Source organism: Siniperca chuatsi, linkage group LG5, assembly GCF_020085105.1.
Source record: "Siniperca chuatsi isolate FFG_IHB_CAS linkage group LG5, ASM2008510v1, whole genome shotgun sequence".
NCBI lineage: Eukaryota > Metazoa > Chordata > Actinopteri > Centrarchiformes > Sinipercidae > Siniperca > Siniperca chuatsi.
In genome coordinates this window covers 56,224-75,352 of record NC_058046.1, presented here as the reverse complement: position 1 = coordinate 75,352, position 19,129 = coordinate 56,224, and the positions used below count along the sequence as shown (strand labels likewise).

Below are 19,129 nucleotides of genomic sequence, written 5' to 3'. Positions count from 1 at the left end.
TAGAGCAGGTCTAGACTGAACTCTTTATACTATTATTTACAGAGACCCAACAAATCCCACCATGAGCAAGCACTTGGCCACAGCAGCAAGGAAAAACTTCCTTTAAGAGGCAGAAACCTCGAGCAGAACCAGACTCTGGGGGGGCGGCCATCTGCCGCTGCAGTGTTAGGTTTAAGTAGCAGAAAATGCCATGGAAATACTCAAGTAAAGTACAAGTACCTCTAAATTGTACTAAAGTACAGTACTAAATGTACTTAGTTACGTTCCACCACTGCTCTCTACTAAATCACATATTCTCTCAAGCTCTGAGATTCATGCTGCAGTTTTGTTCCGATTCTGAACCATAAGGATTCAACTCGAATCAGAAATGCTTTTTTTCTTGCTAATCAAAACATGTCGTCTGTAGCAATATTTTGCTGTTAATATAAAAACATACATGAACATGAAGGTTTGCTGCTGCCGAGTCAAGAGATAAACAGCGCCTCTGCTATAAACGTTGAGGGGAAACGTTCAATGTATCCAGTGAAAAAAAACAGCTCCTGATGTTGTTTATTTACTTTCTAGCATTGCATCTCACCAACTAGGTAACAACGTAGCGTGAAGTCGACACTAAACAGGCTCAAACCACCAGCGCACCATCGTCTATGGTTTTGGTTGGTCATGCTGCGGTAAGCGTATTGTCTGATTTCCAGTCACCGGTGTTTGTGTTTTACTGGTAGTGTATTTTTGATGCTCTAGCTCATCACAGTTAATTTGGTTCAATTCTTCATTACAGTAACAAATACTATACATTTAAACTTACACTAGTTCTGCTCAAGCACTCATAGCTCTCTCCTTCTTTTAACGACTTTCTCGCTAATCTCACAGTTTACACGCTATTCAGTTTTGCTAGCCACCGTTCTTTAGTTTAGCAGCTAGTGATGGCTTCTCTCCCTCTCTCTCACTCTCCTGCTCGGTGTGTCACATGTTTAGCTATTCCTCTGCCTCCTTTAGTGATAATGGTACATGTAATAAATGTAGCTTATTTGTAGCATTGGACGGGAGGCTTAGTGAATTGGAAATGCAGTTCCACACCATGGGAATTCAATCGTTAGCTGCTGAAGTTAGCCAGCCCCCAGTAGCCGGTGCGAACTGACCAGAGGTAGCTCCTGTTAACCGTCAGGGAGGCTGGGTGGCGAAGGAAGCATAGCCCTAAGCAGAAGCCCAATGTTCACCACCAACCTGTTCATGTTTCTAACAACTTCTCCCCACTCAGCGACACACCCGCTGAGAAACCAGTTCTGATTATTGGCAGCTCCATTTTGAGAAGCGTGAAGTTAGCGACACCAGCGACCATAGTCAAATGTATTCCTGGGGCCAGAGCGGGCGACATTGAATCCTATTTAAAACTAGTGGCTAAGGATAAGCGTAAATACAGTAAGACTGTTATTCACGTCAACGGTAACGCATTTCTTCATTCCGCCGCTGGCTGTCGAGGTGGGCTTTGTAGATAATTGGTGGATTTTCTGGGGAAGACCTGGTCTGATTAGGAGAGATAGCACTCATCCCACTTTGGAAGGAGCAGCTCTCATATGCAGAAATAGTCTTTCCACAGAATCCTTCTTTATCGGACCATTACTTAATAACTTTTGAACTCCTATTACTGGAATACACACCATTAGGCAAACCTAACCTACACTAGATGTCTATCTGATAGTGCTGTAGCTAAATTTAAGGAAGCGATCCCATCTGCATTTAATTCAATGCTGTCTCAATATAACAGAGGACTCCTATGCTAATTGCAGCCCCTCCCAAATTGACCATCTAGTTGATAGCGCTGCAGGCTCACTGCGATCGACACTCGACTCTATTGCCCCTCTAAAAAAGAAGATAATAAAACAAAGAAGGTTAGCTCCATGGTATAACCCCCAAACCCGCAAATTAAAGCAAACATCACAAAAACTTCAAAGGAAATGGCGTTCCAACAACCTCGAAGAATCTCGTTTAGTCTGGCAAGATAGTCTTAAAACATATAGGAAGGCTCTCCGTAATGCCAGAGCAGCTTACTGCTCATCATTAATAGAGGAAAATAAGAACAACCCCAGGTTTCTTTTCAGCACTGTAGCCAGGCTGACCGAGAGTCACAGCTCTATTGAACCATATATTCCTATAGCCGTCAGTAGTAACGACTTCATGAGCTTCTTTAATGATAAAATTTTAACTATTAGAAAAAAAATTCATCACGTCCTGCCTTCAACTGGTACCGACTTATCTTCAAACACAGGAACCTTAGAAACACCTGTAAAACCTGATATATATTTAGACTGCTTTTCTCCTATCAACCTTCTTCAACTAACTTTGATTTCTTCATCTAAGCCATCAACCTGTCTCTTAGACCCCATTCCATCTAGGCTGCTTAAAGAAGTTTTACGCTTAGTTAGCACTTCTTTACTGGATATGATCAATCTGTCTATATTAACAGGCTATGTACCACATATCTAAAGATATAGTTGCTCTAGATGGCATTGTCCTGGCCTCCAGCACCACCGTAAGGAACCTTGGAGTTATCTTCTCTAACTTGAAGGACTGCCTTCTTTCACCTATGTAACATTGCAAAAATCAGGCACATCCTGTCTCAAAATGATGCCGAAAAACTAGTGCATGCATTTGTTACTACTAGGCTGAGCTATTGCAATTCCTTATTATCAGGCTGCCCGTATAAGTCCCTTAAGACTCTCCAGTTGATCCAGAATGATGCGACACTAGTGCTGACGAGAACTAGGGAAAAAAATCAGGTGAGTCCTGAACCATCCCTTAGTTATGCTGCTATAGGCCTAGACTGCCGGGAGACTTCCCATGATGCACTGAGCTCCTCTCTCTCTCCATTAGTATGCATTTTTATCCCATTACTGCATGTTACTAACTAAACATCTTCTCTCTCCTGTAGTTTTGTGCTTTCTCGTCTCTGTCTTCTCTCTTTCTGTCACTTTCAGGAGGTATTTCTGCCTCCGGAGCTGCAGAGACTAGATCTGTGGTTGTGGGCCACCTGCTGCCCCCGTGTTCCTGCTTGACAACCACACTACAATTATTATTATCAGTCTTATTACTGTTATTACCATTATTATTCCTATCACTATCATTCCTATTATAATTATTTGATTAATATTAATATTACCCCTACCAATACATTATTTTTTTAGGTGAAATTTGCTTTGTGCTACTGTATGCTCTTTTGTATGCCCCACCCCCCTCGCTCTCTCAACCCAGCAGCGGCAGATGGCCGCCCACCCTGAGTCTGGTTCTGCCCGAGGTTTCTGCCTCTTAAAGGAAGTTTTTCCTTGCCACTGTCGCCAAGTGCTTGCTCATGGTGGGATTTGTTGGGTCTCTGTAAATAATATTATAAAGAGTTCGGTCTAGACCTGCTCTATAGGAAAAGTGCAATGAGATAACTTCTGTTATGAATTGGTGCTATATAAATAAAATTTATTTGAACTGAGCTGCAGAATGATGAAGAGATACTCTTACACTTACCTTTCAGTCTGCTACCTCGCTAACATAACAAACAGTTGTGATGAGCATGAGTGACGTGACGGTTGTCAGGGACAGGGTTATATTAGTTATACTGAAAGGGGAAAATGATGGGCTCATTTTTTAACTTTCCAGCAATGTATTTCACAAACTAGTAAGCAACTTACTGTAAACACACCTATTTGACTCCACTACGTCTGTTCAGCTGTGCACAAGGCACTCTACTACATGTGCTGCGTAGTGCTGAGAGTATTGTAGCCATAGTGATGGTCCACATTTCCCAGAATGCACTGCCTAATGCTGAAAGTTTAAGTTAGCTGCGTTATGTTCCAAAATGCAAATGTTAGTTTTTGTAAGTGTTTGCGATGTGTCTGTTCAGAACATGGTGGTTTATGTTGGTAGTTGTCATTTTTGTGCTGGTTTATAGTTTTAACCATTAGTGAGGTGGCTGTTAAATTTCTTCACAGCAGCTGTATTTTACTGCCATAATGTGAGTTCTTAAGAACTGTTACTTCACTTTCATTTTAAAACTGTTTGCCACTATAGTGACAGTGCATTCTGCTGGATGAACTTTGTAGTGACACCAATATATAACACAGGTCTTTCTTTTCTTTCAGTTTAAATTCCCCACAGCCAAAGGAGATGTAATCAAATGTCTTGTTTTATTCAACCAACAGTCTGAAATCCAAAGATATTTAGTTTATAATCCTATATGAAGAAGCAAAAGCATCAAATTATCACATCTGAAAATCTGAAACCAGAGAATTTTTAGCATTTTTGCTTGAAAAGACTGAAAGTGATGAATCGACTAATGGTTACAGCTCTACATTTCAGAATCTGACTGTATGTGAAGCAGAATTGAACTAAAAGTCAAAGATCTCAGTTACATTCAGGTTCAACCGCTGTAGAAACATATTTAATGCCTCCACGAAGAGAAAAAACTGTTCTGTGATTTATGTGAAACTGAAGACAACTCCATTTCATTTATTGTTCATTATATGATGGTTTGAGGGCGAAACTTGTTAGTAAAATGTTCATTTCTGTTTGATTATTGAAACGTATAACTGTTTCAGTGAGAGAAACTTTTTTACAGATTTTATTTTTGTTTGAGAGACAAAGTTCTTTGTAAAGTTTTATGTAAGAAGTTCTGTTTATGTTTCACCACTGCAGCAGTATCTAAGCTGTGTGAGCTGAACACTTGTATGACACTATAAATAATATAACTACAGTACAGATGTCAGTGTGGAGATGACAGAACTAAAACTTTACACACTGATTTTTGTCTTGTTTTGTGTTTCAGGATCAGTTTGATAACTTGGAGAAACACACAAGCTGGGGAATCGACTTCCTGGAGAGATACAGCAAGTTTGTTAAAGAGAGAGCTGACATCGAGCTGAGCTACGCCAAACAGATCAGGTATCAACATCACCTGTAGGTCACCTGTATGTCACTCATAGGTCACCTGTAAGCAGTGGTGGGTGGAGTACTGAAAATCTACAATTACTCCCATAAAAATTGCTCAATTAAAAGTAAAACCTACCATTTGACAAACCTACTCAAGTAAAAGTATAAAAGTACTTGATCAATAAACTACTCAAAGTACAAGTTACTTTGTGTTAATATTTTTTTGTGTGTGCGGGCCAGAGATCTTAACAAGTCATTTTATGCAAGTCCAAGCCAAGTCTCCTTTGGTCAAGAGTCTGAGTAAAGTCTCAAGTCTCTTTTTGGAATAAGTGTTACATCCACTGTGCATCAGGTTAGAAATAGCTACTGTGCAACATGGTTATTTCTGCGGAATGCACTTTGCTTTGCATGTTGATTATCTCTAATTTAGCAATTTCTGCTTAATACAATTATTTTACTTATTATTTTTTATCTACATGAAAGATCACTTTAAAATATCACATTTGCTAGCTGCCTAGCCTACTGTTGTTGCGTGTGTCTGTTGTTATCTTGATTTGGACATGTAGCTGTTGGGACTCCACAGATGAATTCATTAATTTGTGGGACTTGAACTGAACTCTATTAGGAGACTGCATGCTCTTTTGTTCTGTAAACAAAGGAGAGCCATGGAACTCAGTCTCCCAGAGTCCCTGGAGGTGTGAACTCCACCCATGTACCCAGTTCCCAGCTACGATTGGTCAGTTTGACCTGTGACCCATGTCACCAGGTCAATAAAGGGGGCAGCGGTATTTCTCCTGGAAGTCTTCACACGCAGCAGACCATTGCTGCTGTGTCCCTCTGTGTCGTCTGCTTGGAGCAGACACACAGCAAAACTGAACTCTCTCTGATCTAAAACAGCACTGCGAGAGCCTGCGTAAGATTTCTGCAACAAAGTTTAGCGTCAACAGCTATTACACAAAGTTTGCCAGCTAACTTTTAGAACTGACTTTGAGGAGAACCACAGATAGAGTGACCGGGTCCTCTAGCTGCAAAAAAGGACTGCACAGTATGAACTTTTCTTCAGTCAGAACCAACATTCTTCTCTGCCTGGCTCATCCAACGGGACTGCCAGATAATCACAGCAACTTCAAAGCAAATTCTTTCTTTACAGACTGGTAACATGTCACCAAACATATAACTGGGCTGTTGGGACTCCACAGATGAATTCATTCAATTGGGTGATTTGTTAACTGAACTTTTGTTAGGAGACGGCATTCTCTTTTGTCTCACAATTGTGAGAGCCATTGAATGCAGCATTGGCAGTCTGACCTGTGACCTGGATGTCACTAGGTCAATAAAAAGGTCAGCGACCAATTGTTCTGACTCTCTTTCTCCTGGAATCCTTCACTGCAGTGGACAGCCGTGGTCGGCTCCCTCTCAGTGTGGCCTGCTCACCAGCAGACAACCACCTGAACTGAACTAATCTGCTCAGAGCAGAAACACGCAGCAGAACCGAAGTCTCCTGATCTACTAAAGCGCTGCGAAGGCCTATTGGATCTCTGCAACAAAGTTTAGCGCAAACGGATGCCACACACAAAGCCTGCAAGCTAACTTCACATGCTAACAGGAGTACGAAGCAAGTTAACAACAGGACAACCACAGACAACTTCCTCCGATCTCCACAAGTGGACATTAAAGAAACCAGTGTAATTATGCACAAGCATTTATTAAAAGATAAAGAAAAAACACATTATATGAAGTATAACTCTAAATGCACTAAGCTAAAGAACAAAAGGGTGTGTGTGTGAGTAATCCAAAATGGCTGCTTGGGTCCAAAATGGCGTCAAACTAAAGAAATCCAATTCAAAATGGCAGCAGAGCAGCAGCCACATGGTTAGACAAAGAAAGGAAATTCAAAATGGTGGCAAGGCCATGTATGTTAAAAAGTGTGGCTCTGTTAAAGGGCCAAATTGACGTGTACGTGGGAACTGTGTAGGGCATGTCTCTTTGTACCGCAAGGGAGACCGGTTAAAGCTCTCCTGCATAACCGCGCACACAGCTTGGGTGACAGCTGATTTTGGTTAATGTAGCAAAATGCATAGTAGATAACAAACTAGTTGTAACGAAAGTATAAATGGCAAACGTAGCACAGTTAAAAGTAGATTACTGGCCCCAAAAAATACTTGAGTAAAAAGTAAAAGTACAGTTTTAAAAAGGAACGTGAAAAGTTACTGTTCCGGTTACTTGTAACGAGTGCCCCTGCCTGTATGTCACCTCTATATCGCCGGTTTGTCACGTGTAGGTCACCTGTATGTAGCCTCTATATCACCTGTTTGTCATCTGCATGTCACCTGTATGTCACCTCCTCAATGTGACTTCAACGCATGAACTTTTAATACAGTTTTTCACAGGTTACAAAGCGCTTAACAGAGTGTCATAAAACAGGAACACCCAGTAAAAGTAACATCAAACACTTCATTCAGAAGCAAGCTTGTGACCGGAAGGTCTTCGGTTGAATCCCACCCTGGCAGGATTAATCTGGGTGGGGAAAGTGAAAAGCAGCGCTTGCCCCTCCCTCTCGCCCCACCACTGAGATGCCCTTGAGCAAGGCCCTTAACCCCAACTGCTCCAGTGGAACTGCTCAGTGGCCAGCAGATCAGGCTGTGGTTGCACTGGGCAGCTTCCAGGTGTGAATGTCTGAATGTGATCAGGGCGTTCCTGAAAAAGAGAGCATTGCTCTCAGTGAAACTACCCCTGAATAAATATAGGTGAAAAAAATAATCAAGTTTTTAACAGAGTTTAACAGAATCAAATAAAATCCTGATTAAATAGGAATATTTTTAATCATGATAAAAATGTAGAAAGTGAGCTGGAAAGCCTCCATAGAGAGCTTCGCCGACAAAGTTTGGTCTTTATTTAACAAACATCATGTGAACCAACAGAAGATGCTCATTAGATGATCTGAGGATGTACTCTGGTATATATGAGGTGAACATATCTGAAATGATGACTGGATCCAGACCATTGAGTTTTTTGTAGGTGATGATGATAAAAATCTTAAAATCAATTATTTTGGAACAGTTAACAGAGTGTACCTGAAGTTAATATGAAACTTCAGCAGGTTCAACATAACCACACACAGTCATCAAACACAAAGAGAATTTTATAGTAAAATCTCAGCTTGATGTGTTGAACTGTTGAAGCTTCATATTAATTTCACATAAACTTTAGAATATATATTTAACATTAAGATGGCTGTAGATTTTGTCCCTCATCACTTCCATTAGAAAACACATGAAATCTGTTAATGTCCAGTACGAACAGATCCATGTTCATATGAACACCTGACTGTTGTTTAACACCGACTTGAAATACTATGAACATCTCCAAGTTGATCAAACACTTTGTCTGTTCATTGAATTAAATATGGAAACAAACATGAGAAATAATGAGTTTGATTTAACATTCTGGTATAAATGTCATTAATGTGAGATCTATCTGTCTGTCTCTATCTGTTTCTCTCTTCTCTATACCTGCCTGTCTCTACCTGTCTTTCTCTCTCTCGATCTTTCTCTTCTCTCCACCTGTCTCTCTCTCCACCTGTCTGTCTGCAGGAGTCTGTCTAAGAAGTATCATCCTAAGAGAAGCAGAGAGGATGAGAGCAGGTCAGTCAGCATGTTTCTTTAGATGTATTATTTTGTTTATTCTTTCATCTGAAATCAAATAATGTTAATTTTTTTAAAAATGTCTCAGTGAATAAATGAAATGTTCAGAGTTAATGTTTGTTGCCTAGACTCTGACCTGGTCACTCCCCATAAGGAAACACTGAGCTCAGCTGCAGGAAGTGACAATACTCCCCCAGGTGAACATAGACTCAGACCCAACAGGTGGATACTGGTTGGAGTTTAATTAATATGAACAGCAACTTAAAGGTGTCTGATTGGTTGTTACAGGTACTGAACTAGCTTTTCTCTAATGCTTGTGCTGGTGAAGGTGTAGGAATAGTTGGAGTAGTTAAGAGCCTAAAAGAGTTCTTGACAGGGAAATACAATTCAGTTATCCATTTATTGCCTCAATTCAACTCGTTTTCTGCAGTATAATCAAGACACAAATGCATAAATCAATAGTAAATACAGTAAATCAAGCTATCCATAACTGAGGTAGAAATGTATGGTCACAAACATAATTCAAACAATAAACTGTCAAAAAGGAAACTAACATTGTCAGTAATGCATGAGGGAGGCAGGGCTGGAGACACCTGAATGCAAGGTCTGCCTGCTCTGAACTGGCAGTGAGTGATCTTGGTCTTCACCTGAGTACCTGAGCACACCTGGAGTCACTTACTCCAATCAGGAGGGTTATGCAAGAGGTAAATTGTCTCCAAGCCCTCTAGGGGCAGTGTTCCTCAGCAGCACAGAGGGAATTCACAACAAGTACACCCAGTGTCTGATTGGTTGTTACAGACACACCTGGTGTCTGATTAGTTGTTACATGTACACTTGGTGTCTGATTGGTTGTTACAGGTACACCTGGTGTTTGGCGTTTGCGGCGACTCTCCGTCAGCTGAATGAACTTTCGGTTCAGAGGGAAGAACTCGCTGAAAACCTGAACACACAGATCGTATCTGAGATGACAAGATACACACAGGAGCTGAAGACTGAGAGAAAGACTGTGAGTAAACAAACAAACACAGACACAAACAAACAAACGCACACACACACACACACAAATAAACAATAACTGATGCTCATCACTCCTCACAAACAGCTCAGTTCAGCAGTTTGGGGAGTGATGACATTACATTTACGCAGAAAGAGTTATGGCTCACTGCAAGCGCAAGTATAAATAACACTGCTGGTTTGAATGTTAAAAAGTGGATCTATAATTAATGTTTGATATTAAGTGAAATTAAATGTTAGAGGCATCATTATACATCTGGCTTCAATTCACGACCTCACCATCTGCTTTGCCAATTTCCCCTGTCTCCAAAATGTGCGTTCGCATGGGTCAGAGTTTACTTACAGGTGCGCACATTCTTCCGTCAGGTTTGGTTTTATAGATCACAACTTTTGTGTGGGAAGTTGTCCTTGGGCTGTCACTTATAGCTCTGGATCACAGTAATTGCCACTATGAGCTGTTTTGGTCATAGTGGCAATGGAGCTGTTCCTCCAAGTTCCTACAAGTTCTCAGTGTCCTGCAACATGAAATTGAAATCAGTGTCATAGTTTAAAACTGTCAAAAAAATATTGCAGGCATATCACATCACTAGACGATACATTTTTAATAAAGGGCCTCTGTGTCAGTCATATCAATGTATGGGTGGATTACAAATTAAATCCACCCATACATTACAATTAAATTTCAAGTTCAAGTTTATTTATAGCCCTTATTCACTGTTAGAGCTCAAAGGGCTTTACAAGCCCACAGTTCATAGAGAACAAAACGACCCCTGATCTGAACCCTAATAAAAACCAGAAGGTGTTGTCAGAAAGGTGCTGGGTCACCACATGCTGCCAGAACAGCTTCAATGCGCCTTTGGATAGATCCTCTAAGTCTCTGAACTCTAATGGAGGGATAGCCGTCATTTGGTGTTTTGATGATTTGGTGGAGAACGCTGTCTAATACCTCAGTCCAAAATCTCCCACAGGTGTGAATTTATGCTGCCCTATTAAAATATCACACTTCATGTACAGTATCTTGTGGAAGAATGGTGTTCATCCCTCCTGTAGAGTTCAGAGATTTGGAGAATCTATGACAAGGTGCACTGAAGCTCTTCTGGTGGTGCATGGCAGGGCAACACCTTGCTTTAAAAGAAAGAAAATGCTACAAAAACATTTGTCACACATCTGAATCAATCTACTTGACAACAGCATCTTATTAAGGAATTATAGTCCTTATTTAATTAGTTTGATGCAAAGTAAGTTCACCTACTTTGAATTCTTTGAGATGTTCCCCATGTTCTCCAAGGTATTCTAAAAGGCACCGAAGGACATCCTTTCTGGTCCTCTCAAGAGAAGAGCACACAAAGTCCTGGAGATGAATGTAACAACTGATTAAAAAAATCACCGTGGGTGTTTCTCTAATTTAGAAGTGTAAACACATAACACTTATAGATAAATTCTGTTTTTGTACAAACTGGATCTTATTTTGGTGGTTTGGTCATCATGCATATCGGTCCTGAAAATATTTTACTTGCCTGCTTCACTGTAGAGCTTTGTCAGACCAATTTTATTTATATAGCGCCAATTCAAACCAGAAGTTATCTCACTGCACTTGTCCTATAGAGCAGGTCTAGATCGTATTCTTTATAATATTATTGACAGAGACCCAACAAATCCCACCATGAGCAAGCACTTGGCGACAAGAGAGAGAGAGCGAGAGAGAGAGAGAGATGCTGAATACATCTCAAACGTGGACCTAAAAAAGTGGGACATTTTGCTAAATTACCTTCAAATAATCTTCAGAAAGGACTCCAGAGAAGAGGTAACCGCATTAATCAACAAAAAAGACAGAAGAGGAAATATCATCTTTGAATATTTTTTTAAAATCCAAACAACTGGCTAACAGTCCATCTAGCTAGCAACTGTTAACATTTCAAAGGAGAAACTACACTGAAGAAGCTAACAGAAGAGGTGCCTTTATAAAGACAAGAAGAAACATTAAAGGATCCTTGTTGGTAACATTAATTTATCTGGTAAACTGTACATAGTTCAGTTTTTTGCCAGTGTTCGTAGGCTAGAAAAGCTAACAAAAATGTAAAAGTGGAAGAGCTAGGGAGAAACACAAGGAGAAGATATTCCGTGAAAACCCAGAGGTCCTCGTCACTGACTACACCCAACAAAAAGAAGGAAGGAAGAACAACCTCATATTCTTAACTTATTCCATCTACATCTGGAAAGATACTCTGTGCAGCAATCATGCATATGTATCCTGTGAGGGCATCGGCTCAGGAGGCAGATTAAAGATGGTCCAAGGGAATAAAGCACACCTGGAGTCCTTTCAAGAGGACACCAAGAGGATCAATGTCCCCTCTGACAGTGAAGATGATGAGAGCCCATTAGGGAATTGAGCCTCTTAGCGGATTGAATATATTCAAAATTTTTGTGATCTGTCCGCACAATGAAGTGTTGTTCTGCTCCTTCCAACCAGTGGTGCCATTCCTCCAATGCCGTCTTTACCGCCAGTAGCTCTCTGTTGCCCACATCATAATCATTCGGCGGGAGAAGAAAGCACAGGGGTGAAGTCTCTGATCGGTGTCGGAATACTGGGAGAGAACGGCTCCGACTCCTACGTCCAATGCGTTCACCTCCACCGTGAATTGGCGTGCAGCATCCAGTTGGATCAGGATGGGAGCGGCGGTGAACAAGGCCTTAAGCTTGGCCAAGGCGGTATCTGCCTTGGCGTTCCATGAGAGAGACACCTTGGAGGAGGTGAGTTTGGTGAGGGGGGCCGCCACACGACTGTAGTCTTGGATGAACCTCCGATAGAAGTTGGCAAATCCTCTCCAGGATGTAACCCAAGAAACTGACAGAGTCCGCAAGGAATTCACACTTCTCGGCCTTGACAAAGAGACAGTTCTCTAAGAGTTGTTGCAAGACCAGACGGACGTGATTAACGTCGCTGGCTGGGTCTCAGGAGAAGATGAAGATGTCGTCGAGGTAGACGTACACAAAGCGGTTCAGGAAGTCGCAGAGGATGTCATTTACTAGGGCTTGGAACACCGCTGGTGCGTTGGTGAGCCCGAATGGCATGACTAGGTAAAGTTGCCCAGCGGCGTGTTGAATGCGGTTTTCCATTCATCCCCCTCCCGTATGCGGACCAGGTGATAGGTGTTGCGGAGGTCCAGCTACATGAAGATGGTGGCCCCGTTGAGGGGTTCGAAGGCTGAGTTGATGAGAGGCAGGGGGTACTTGTTCTTCACGGTGATCTGGTTGAGACCTCAATAGTCGATGCAGGGTTGCAGTGTCTTGTCTTTCTTGGCTACGAAGAAAAACCCTGCTCCAACAGGTGAGGAAGAGGATCGAATGAGGCCTTGGCCTCCTGTTCGGGTCGAGACAGGTTAAAGAGGCGACTTGAAGGCAGAGAGGACCCAGGAAGGAGATCGATTGCACAGTCATAGGGGCGATGTGGTGGTAAAGACAGGGCCAAGTCCTTGCTAAACACCTCCTGCAGATCGTGGTACTATTTCGGAATTGAAGCCAGGTCCGGGGGTGTTGGTTTGGATGGCGTCCTCACTTCCACGGGTGATCAGGCAGATTGGAGACAGGTGGAGAGGCAGTAGGTGCTCCAACTCAGGATCCTCCCTGTTCTCCAGTCAATGTGGGGGTTGTGTTGACGTAACCAGGGGTAACCCAGCACTAGTGGTGTCCCAGGTGTCGAGACGAGCTTGAAGTGGAGGTCCTCACAGTGATTGCCCGATAAGACCATGGAAACTGGGGCGGTGCAATGGGTTATCTGGGCTAGGGGTCTGCCATCCAGTGCCTCCACCTTCTGTGGCCCCTGCAAGACCTCTGTGGGGATGCCTGCCTGTCGAGCGAGCTCCACATCCAGGAAGTTGTCCTCCGCTCCCGAGTCGATCAGGGCTAGCAGCAGAAGTGATCTGTGTGGGTGTTGTTAGGGCTCACCAGAACCCCCATTGTAACTAGTGAGCCTAATCCTTTGGGTCGCATGGGGCAAGTAGCCAGGAAATAGCCCCGGCGGCTGCAGTAGAGGCATTCCCCCGCAGTACGTTGGCGTAGGTGTTTTCTCCGGCGTGAGGTGGGCTTGGCCAAGTTGCATCAGTTCAAAGTCTGGGCTGGCTGATTGTTGCGGGTGAGGTGCAGCGGCAATCATTGGGTTCCCCCGCCGTGGCCCTGGCGGAGACGTAGAGCTGCGTGAAGGCACAACACGAGACCGAAGGAGGCGCTCTTGGCGTCGTTCACGAAGGCGATTGTCTACCCTGATACAAAGGGTAATTAATGCGTCCAAGCCCACGGGTTCATCGTGGGAAGCCAACTCGTCCTTGACGAGTTCGCTTAGACACCTTCTGAAGGCGCTAACCAGGGCCTACTCGTTCCACCCTGAGTGAGCGGCTAGCGTGCGGAACTCAATGGAGAAATCCGCTATGCTACGATTACCTTGGCTGGTCCGAAGAAGGCAATCACCAGCGGTCCCACAGGTGTCCGGGTGGTCGAAGACCGTCTGCTAGCGTGCATCGCCTCAGCCCAAGCTAAAACTCTCCCCCATAGTAGTCCCACTATATAGTTAATCTTGGACTGATTGGAGGAGAATGTGACGGGGCGCTGGCAGAAGACCAAGGAACACTAGAGCCATTCACTTCTCTGGAGAAGGGGTTCGGATCCGAAGCGTAGGAGTCCCGGAGTGGCTGAGCTGACAGTGATGGTGATGGCGTAGCTGGCGGTGAGGACGTCGTCGGAGCTGGGGTCGTGAGCTGGGTGGTGAGTCGGGAAACCTGCTGGGTTAGCTGTGTAATTTGGGAAACCATGGCCTGATTGCTGTCTGTCAGAGCCCGGATTAATTGTTCATGCTGGCCTAGCAGAATCCCTTGGTTAGCAAGCGCTAAGTGGTAGGGTGCTACTTCCGGTTATTGTCTGCTGGGTTCATGTTGGCCAGATCGTTCCGTCGTATGTACGATCTTCGAACCCACAAATGCAGAACACATCGTTCTAGTTTATATAATAGTTTTTATAACCCAATTCACACTTTATTATATGTTAGCAGGAATAGTGGGAAGGGGTGTAGGAGTTCAGAACATAGCCTTTGGCATTGAACTTGGTAACCCCGGGAGAGTAGGAGTGGTTTCGACTTCGAGCCTGGATGCACGGGTCACCTTGCTGACTGGGTCTAGCCGCCGCATGGGTCTGAACAGGCAGGCTGGTCAATAAAGCAGGGTGAGGTGTTACCACGTGGATCTGGCTGGCCGTGGTGTAGCGCTGATAGTGGTGTGTGGAGACTAACCGTCAGCAGAACCAAGATCACGGAGCAGGTAAGATTTCGAGGGTCTGGCTCTGAGGTGGAGTGGTGGTGTATTCACTAATAAACTCAGCTGCCAATAATCAGAGTTGGTTTCTCAGCGGGTGTGTCGCTGAGTGGGGAGAACTTGTTAGAAACATGAACAGATTGGTGGTGAACACTGGGTTAGGGTTAGGGTTACTTCTGCTTCTGCTTAGGGCTATGCTTCCTTCGGACAATCACCCAGCCTCCCTGGTTTCGACTAACAGAAGCTGTTACGGGCTACTAACCGGCTACGGGGGTCTGGCTAACTACAGCAGCTAACGATTGAGTTCCCATGGTGTGGAACTGCGTTTAAAATTCACTAAGCCTCGCCTCCAACACTACAAATACACTACATTTATTACATGTACCGTTATCACTAAAGGAGGCAGAGGAATAGCTAAACATTTGACACACAGAGAGAGAGAGAGAGAGAGAGTGAGAGAGAGAGAGAGAGGCAGGCCATTGCTAGCTGCTAAGCTAAAGAACAGTAGCTAGCAAAACTGAATAGCATGTAAACTGTGGGATTAGTGGGAAAGTCACTAAAAGGAGAGAGCTATGAGTGGAATATGAGCAGAACTAGTGTACGTTTAAATGTATAGCAGATAATTAGCCGCTGTAATGAAGAATTGAACAAAATGAACTGGGATGAGCTAGAGCTGCAAAAATACACAACCAGTAACACACAAGCACCGGTGACCAGAAATGAGACTATACGCTTACCACAGAACGTCAGCACATCAGCAAACAGCAAACCAAACATAGACTTGTGTCTCTGCCACAAGGTACAGCTTCACGATGGCTTCAGTATGGACAATGTACATGATTTTGTGATTATCTTTCACTTTTCAACTGTGAACTTGCCACTTACAACTGTAAACAGAACTGATATTGGCCCTTCATGCATGCAAGCATGAATACAGCAGGTATTCCAGCTGGTCAGACTGGTTTCTCAATCTGATCAATTCATCAAAAATACTGTATTTTAAAGGTTCCGTGTGTAAAACTTAGGATGTTCTATTTACAGCATATGGCAATAATATTCATAAGAATGTTTTCGTTAGTGTATAATCACCTGAAAAGAAGCATCGTTGTGTTTTCATTACCTTAGAATAAGCCGTTTTTATCTACGGAGGGAGCAGTTCCCCTTCCACGGACGTTCCACTAAAATGTAAAAATGTTGATGCACTGACTTTACATGTGTTTTTAAGTAACATATTTACAACAAAAACAGCAAAAGTGTAGAAAGCACAGAGAATGTGTAACTTCCCGTTTCACTTCCCGACACAAAGAGGAAGTAAAGCCAACAGAAGTGTGGCATGTCCAGTTCGTAAAATAAGATTCTCGTTACACTACTGGCGAACCCCCAACATATCCATTCATGGAAAGGTGTATAACCTTAACATGAAACCCAATATACTTACACAATTTCATAAAAACATACTAATGACATATCAACAACATTTAGGAAACATAGGGAACATGATAGCGGAAATGCTAACCTGAATTTTATATTTGATATTTACTTAAATAATTGCCACAAAATCAAGGACGCAATTATATTTAATAGATTTTACCTAATACATTATTTGAAATCTACATGACCACAGAATGATTTATTACAGTGTATAAAACATTATCAAATGAAATCTGATGATTTAAAGTGAAATTAAAACCTGCGGATATCAAACAGAGGAGGAGGTCTGAAAAATAAAATAAAAATGTCCAGAGTGGTTGCAGCTGTTAGTGGAAACTGACAAAGGTTTTTATTTTGGCGGTCTGTGGACTCAGCCTTCCTTACTCCTGTTTTTTTTATCTGGTCCTTCAGAAACCCTCCCATAACAATAACTTTTAAAACCAGGAAACAGTTACTTCATAGAGGAAGAAGACACATACACTTCACACAGCCTGTCATAATAAAAGTCCCTGTTAGGGAACTGCTTTAAAGTAAATTTTCTCAGAATTCACAGTTCAGTATAGACACATTATGAGGTCACCAGTATGTTCAGGGCTGACAAGTTTAACTGGAGTGGTAACCAGTTTGTGTTTTTGTTGTAGCATTTCCAAGATGGCCGTCGCGCCCAGCAGCACATTGAGAGCTCCTGGAAACAACTGGAGTCTGTGAGTGACCTCTAATGCCGCCCGCCAACGCATCTGGCCCCGCCCACATCCCGAACACCCCCATTCCCACACCAGACCCGCCCATAATTAATTACTCCGCCCACCAACACCTCTGACCCCAGAGTCAAAATTAGACCCCATAGATAAAAAAAACAAACAAAAAAAACTGACACATTTCTTTTCAGTTTATGTTCAAATATACTGACTGACAGTATTAAGAGGATAAAAACTGTGATGTTTTCAATGATGTGTTGTTTACTTGTTGTCCTTGTTGTTGTTCAGAGTAAACGTCGGTTTGAGCGTGACTGTAAGGAAGCAGAGCGAGCTCAACAAGTCTCCGACAGGATTGACCTCGACAAGACAGATGGAGAGAAGGTGGATAAATATATATAGATATATACAAACACTGATGCTGACAGAATATACGTGAGTGTTAGTACATTATTAGTTTGTCTACTTCATACTGTAGTTCTGTTGATATTAACAAACACACATGAACATTAAATCAAGTAGAGTTAAATCAACAAAAGCAGAATATATCACACCAGGAGGAGGTGTTGACATGAGTGTATTATTACATTACATTATATTTATTTAGCAGATGCTTTTATCCGAAGCGACTTACAATAAATGCATTTCAACCATGTGGATACAATCCAAAAAAAAGAATCATGCAAGTACATCAACTTCATCAAATATGCTAAACTGCTTCAAGTGCTACATTTAGAAACAATAAGAGATAGAGCAAGGTTTTTTTTGTTAGTCGTTAGTCACATCACTCCATGTGTTAATGGGTGTTAAACTGTCTGAGGGAGGTGAGGATCGATAGTACTGCCTGAAGAAGAACTGAAAAAAAATTCAGATGAGAACAAAAATGTTTTCAAGAAATCTAACTAATCTGAACTCCTGTCTGTCTTTCGGTCTGTCGATGTGTCGGTTGCTCGCTCAGCGTTGCTCACTGAAGGTAAGGTCCTATCACACATTTATTGTAAACTCAATATATGTACTCCATTTTTCATTTTATTATATTTTAGAGTGTATTTGAGCAGACATTCACTGTATTTTAACAGTACGGTCTGTACTGTAAAAAAGTTCAACATTTTGGGAAAGAGGCTTATTTTCCTTCTTTTTGAAAGTGAGATGTTCAGATTATGATGTCTGTGTGTTCAGTACAGAGCTGAAGTCAGGATGGGATTAGCCTAGTTTTACATAAAGACTGGAAGTAAGGGGAAACTTCTAGTCTACCTCTGTCCTGGCTCTACCAACACCTTTAAAGCTCATTGATTAATGTTAAATCTCATTTGTTCAATCCAAACATTTGTGGTTGTAGAGGGAGTTACTGCTGAACTATTTCTTGTTGAATGACAGCCGGCCTAACTCCCACTAAAACCACAAACTGCTTTCTTTACATGTATTGTTTTTATTTGGATTAAACAAAGAGATACACCATGCTAATTACTGAGCTGGAGAGGTGTTGGTAGATATATTTTGGGTAAAACTCAGTGTGTTTTCATCTGTTTACTGGTTTCAGGCTCGTCAGACGGCTCAACAGAAAAAACAAGCTGCTGAAGAGTCCAGAAAAGACTATGTGACCAGTTTAAACCAGTTTAACCAGGACCAGCACCAGCACTACCACACACTTGTACCAGTTATATACCAGGTAAATCTGCACTACCACACACAGATACCAGTTATATACCAGTTAAACCAGCACTATCTCAGTGGTGCTAGTTATATACCAGGTGAACCAGCACTACCACACATATAACTATATATAACTATAAGCTATATCAATGAGGAAAGTCTACTCTTAAATGTGGAGATGGTGTCTGCCTCCCAAACCCAAACTGGGACCCGATTCCACAGGAGAGGAGCTTGATAGCTGAAGGCTCTTGCTTCCATTTAACTTTTGGAGACTCTAGGAACCACAACTAACCCTGCATCCTGGGAGCGAAGTGTTCTAGTTGCATAATAGGATACTATGAGCTCTTTAAGATAATGTGGGAGTTAAAGGACAAATCCTGATCAAAGATAACTGGGAGGTTCCTTACGGTGGTGCTGGAGACCAGGGCAATGCCATCTAGAGTCTCGGAGGTGTTCTGGGCCAAGCACAATAACTTCAGTT

The 19,129-nt window shown here is 42.4% G+C and overlaps 1 protein-coding gene and 1 long non-coding RNA gene across 6 annotated transcripts in view; one reads left to right on the top strand and one right to left on the bottom strand.

Annotated features, from left to right (window-relative positions):
* The window catches only part of fnbp1a (formin binding protein 1a), a 57,708-nt gene that overhangs the window by 8,507 nt on the left and 30,072 nt on the right, over positions 1 to 19,129 (top strand). For 4 of the 5 annotated variants that reach the window (XM_044196514.1, XM_044196512.1, XM_044196511.1 and 1 more), the window contains 7 exons: positions 4,808 to 4,923; positions 8,505 to 8,555; positions 9,414 to 9,561; positions 16,942 to 17,004; positions 17,287 to 17,379; positions 17,954 to 17,968; positions 18,536 to 18,664. In XM_044196514.1, the coding sequence (XP_044052449.1) occupies positions 4,808 to 4,923; positions 8,505 to 8,555; positions 9,414 to 9,561; positions 16,942 to 17,004; positions 17,287 to 17,379; positions 17,954 to 17,968; positions 18,536 to 18,664 (615 nt within the window). The remainder of the gene's footprint in view (positions 1 to 4,807; positions 4,924 to 8,504; positions 8,556 to 9,413; positions 9,562 to 16,941; positions 17,005 to 17,286; positions 17,380 to 17,953; positions 17,969 to 18,535; positions 18,665 to 19,129) is intronic. The other variant, XM_044196515.1, reaches the window with a different exon arrangement.
* On the bottom strand, positions 9,570 to 16,929 carry LOC122876322. The gene is made up of 3 exons (XR_006378059.1): positions 15,990 to 16,929; positions 10,822 to 10,920; positions 9,570 to 10,084 (listed from the first exon to the last, which is right to left on the bottom strand). It is a non-coding gene; the product is annotated as an uncharacterized LOC122876322 (long non-coding RNA).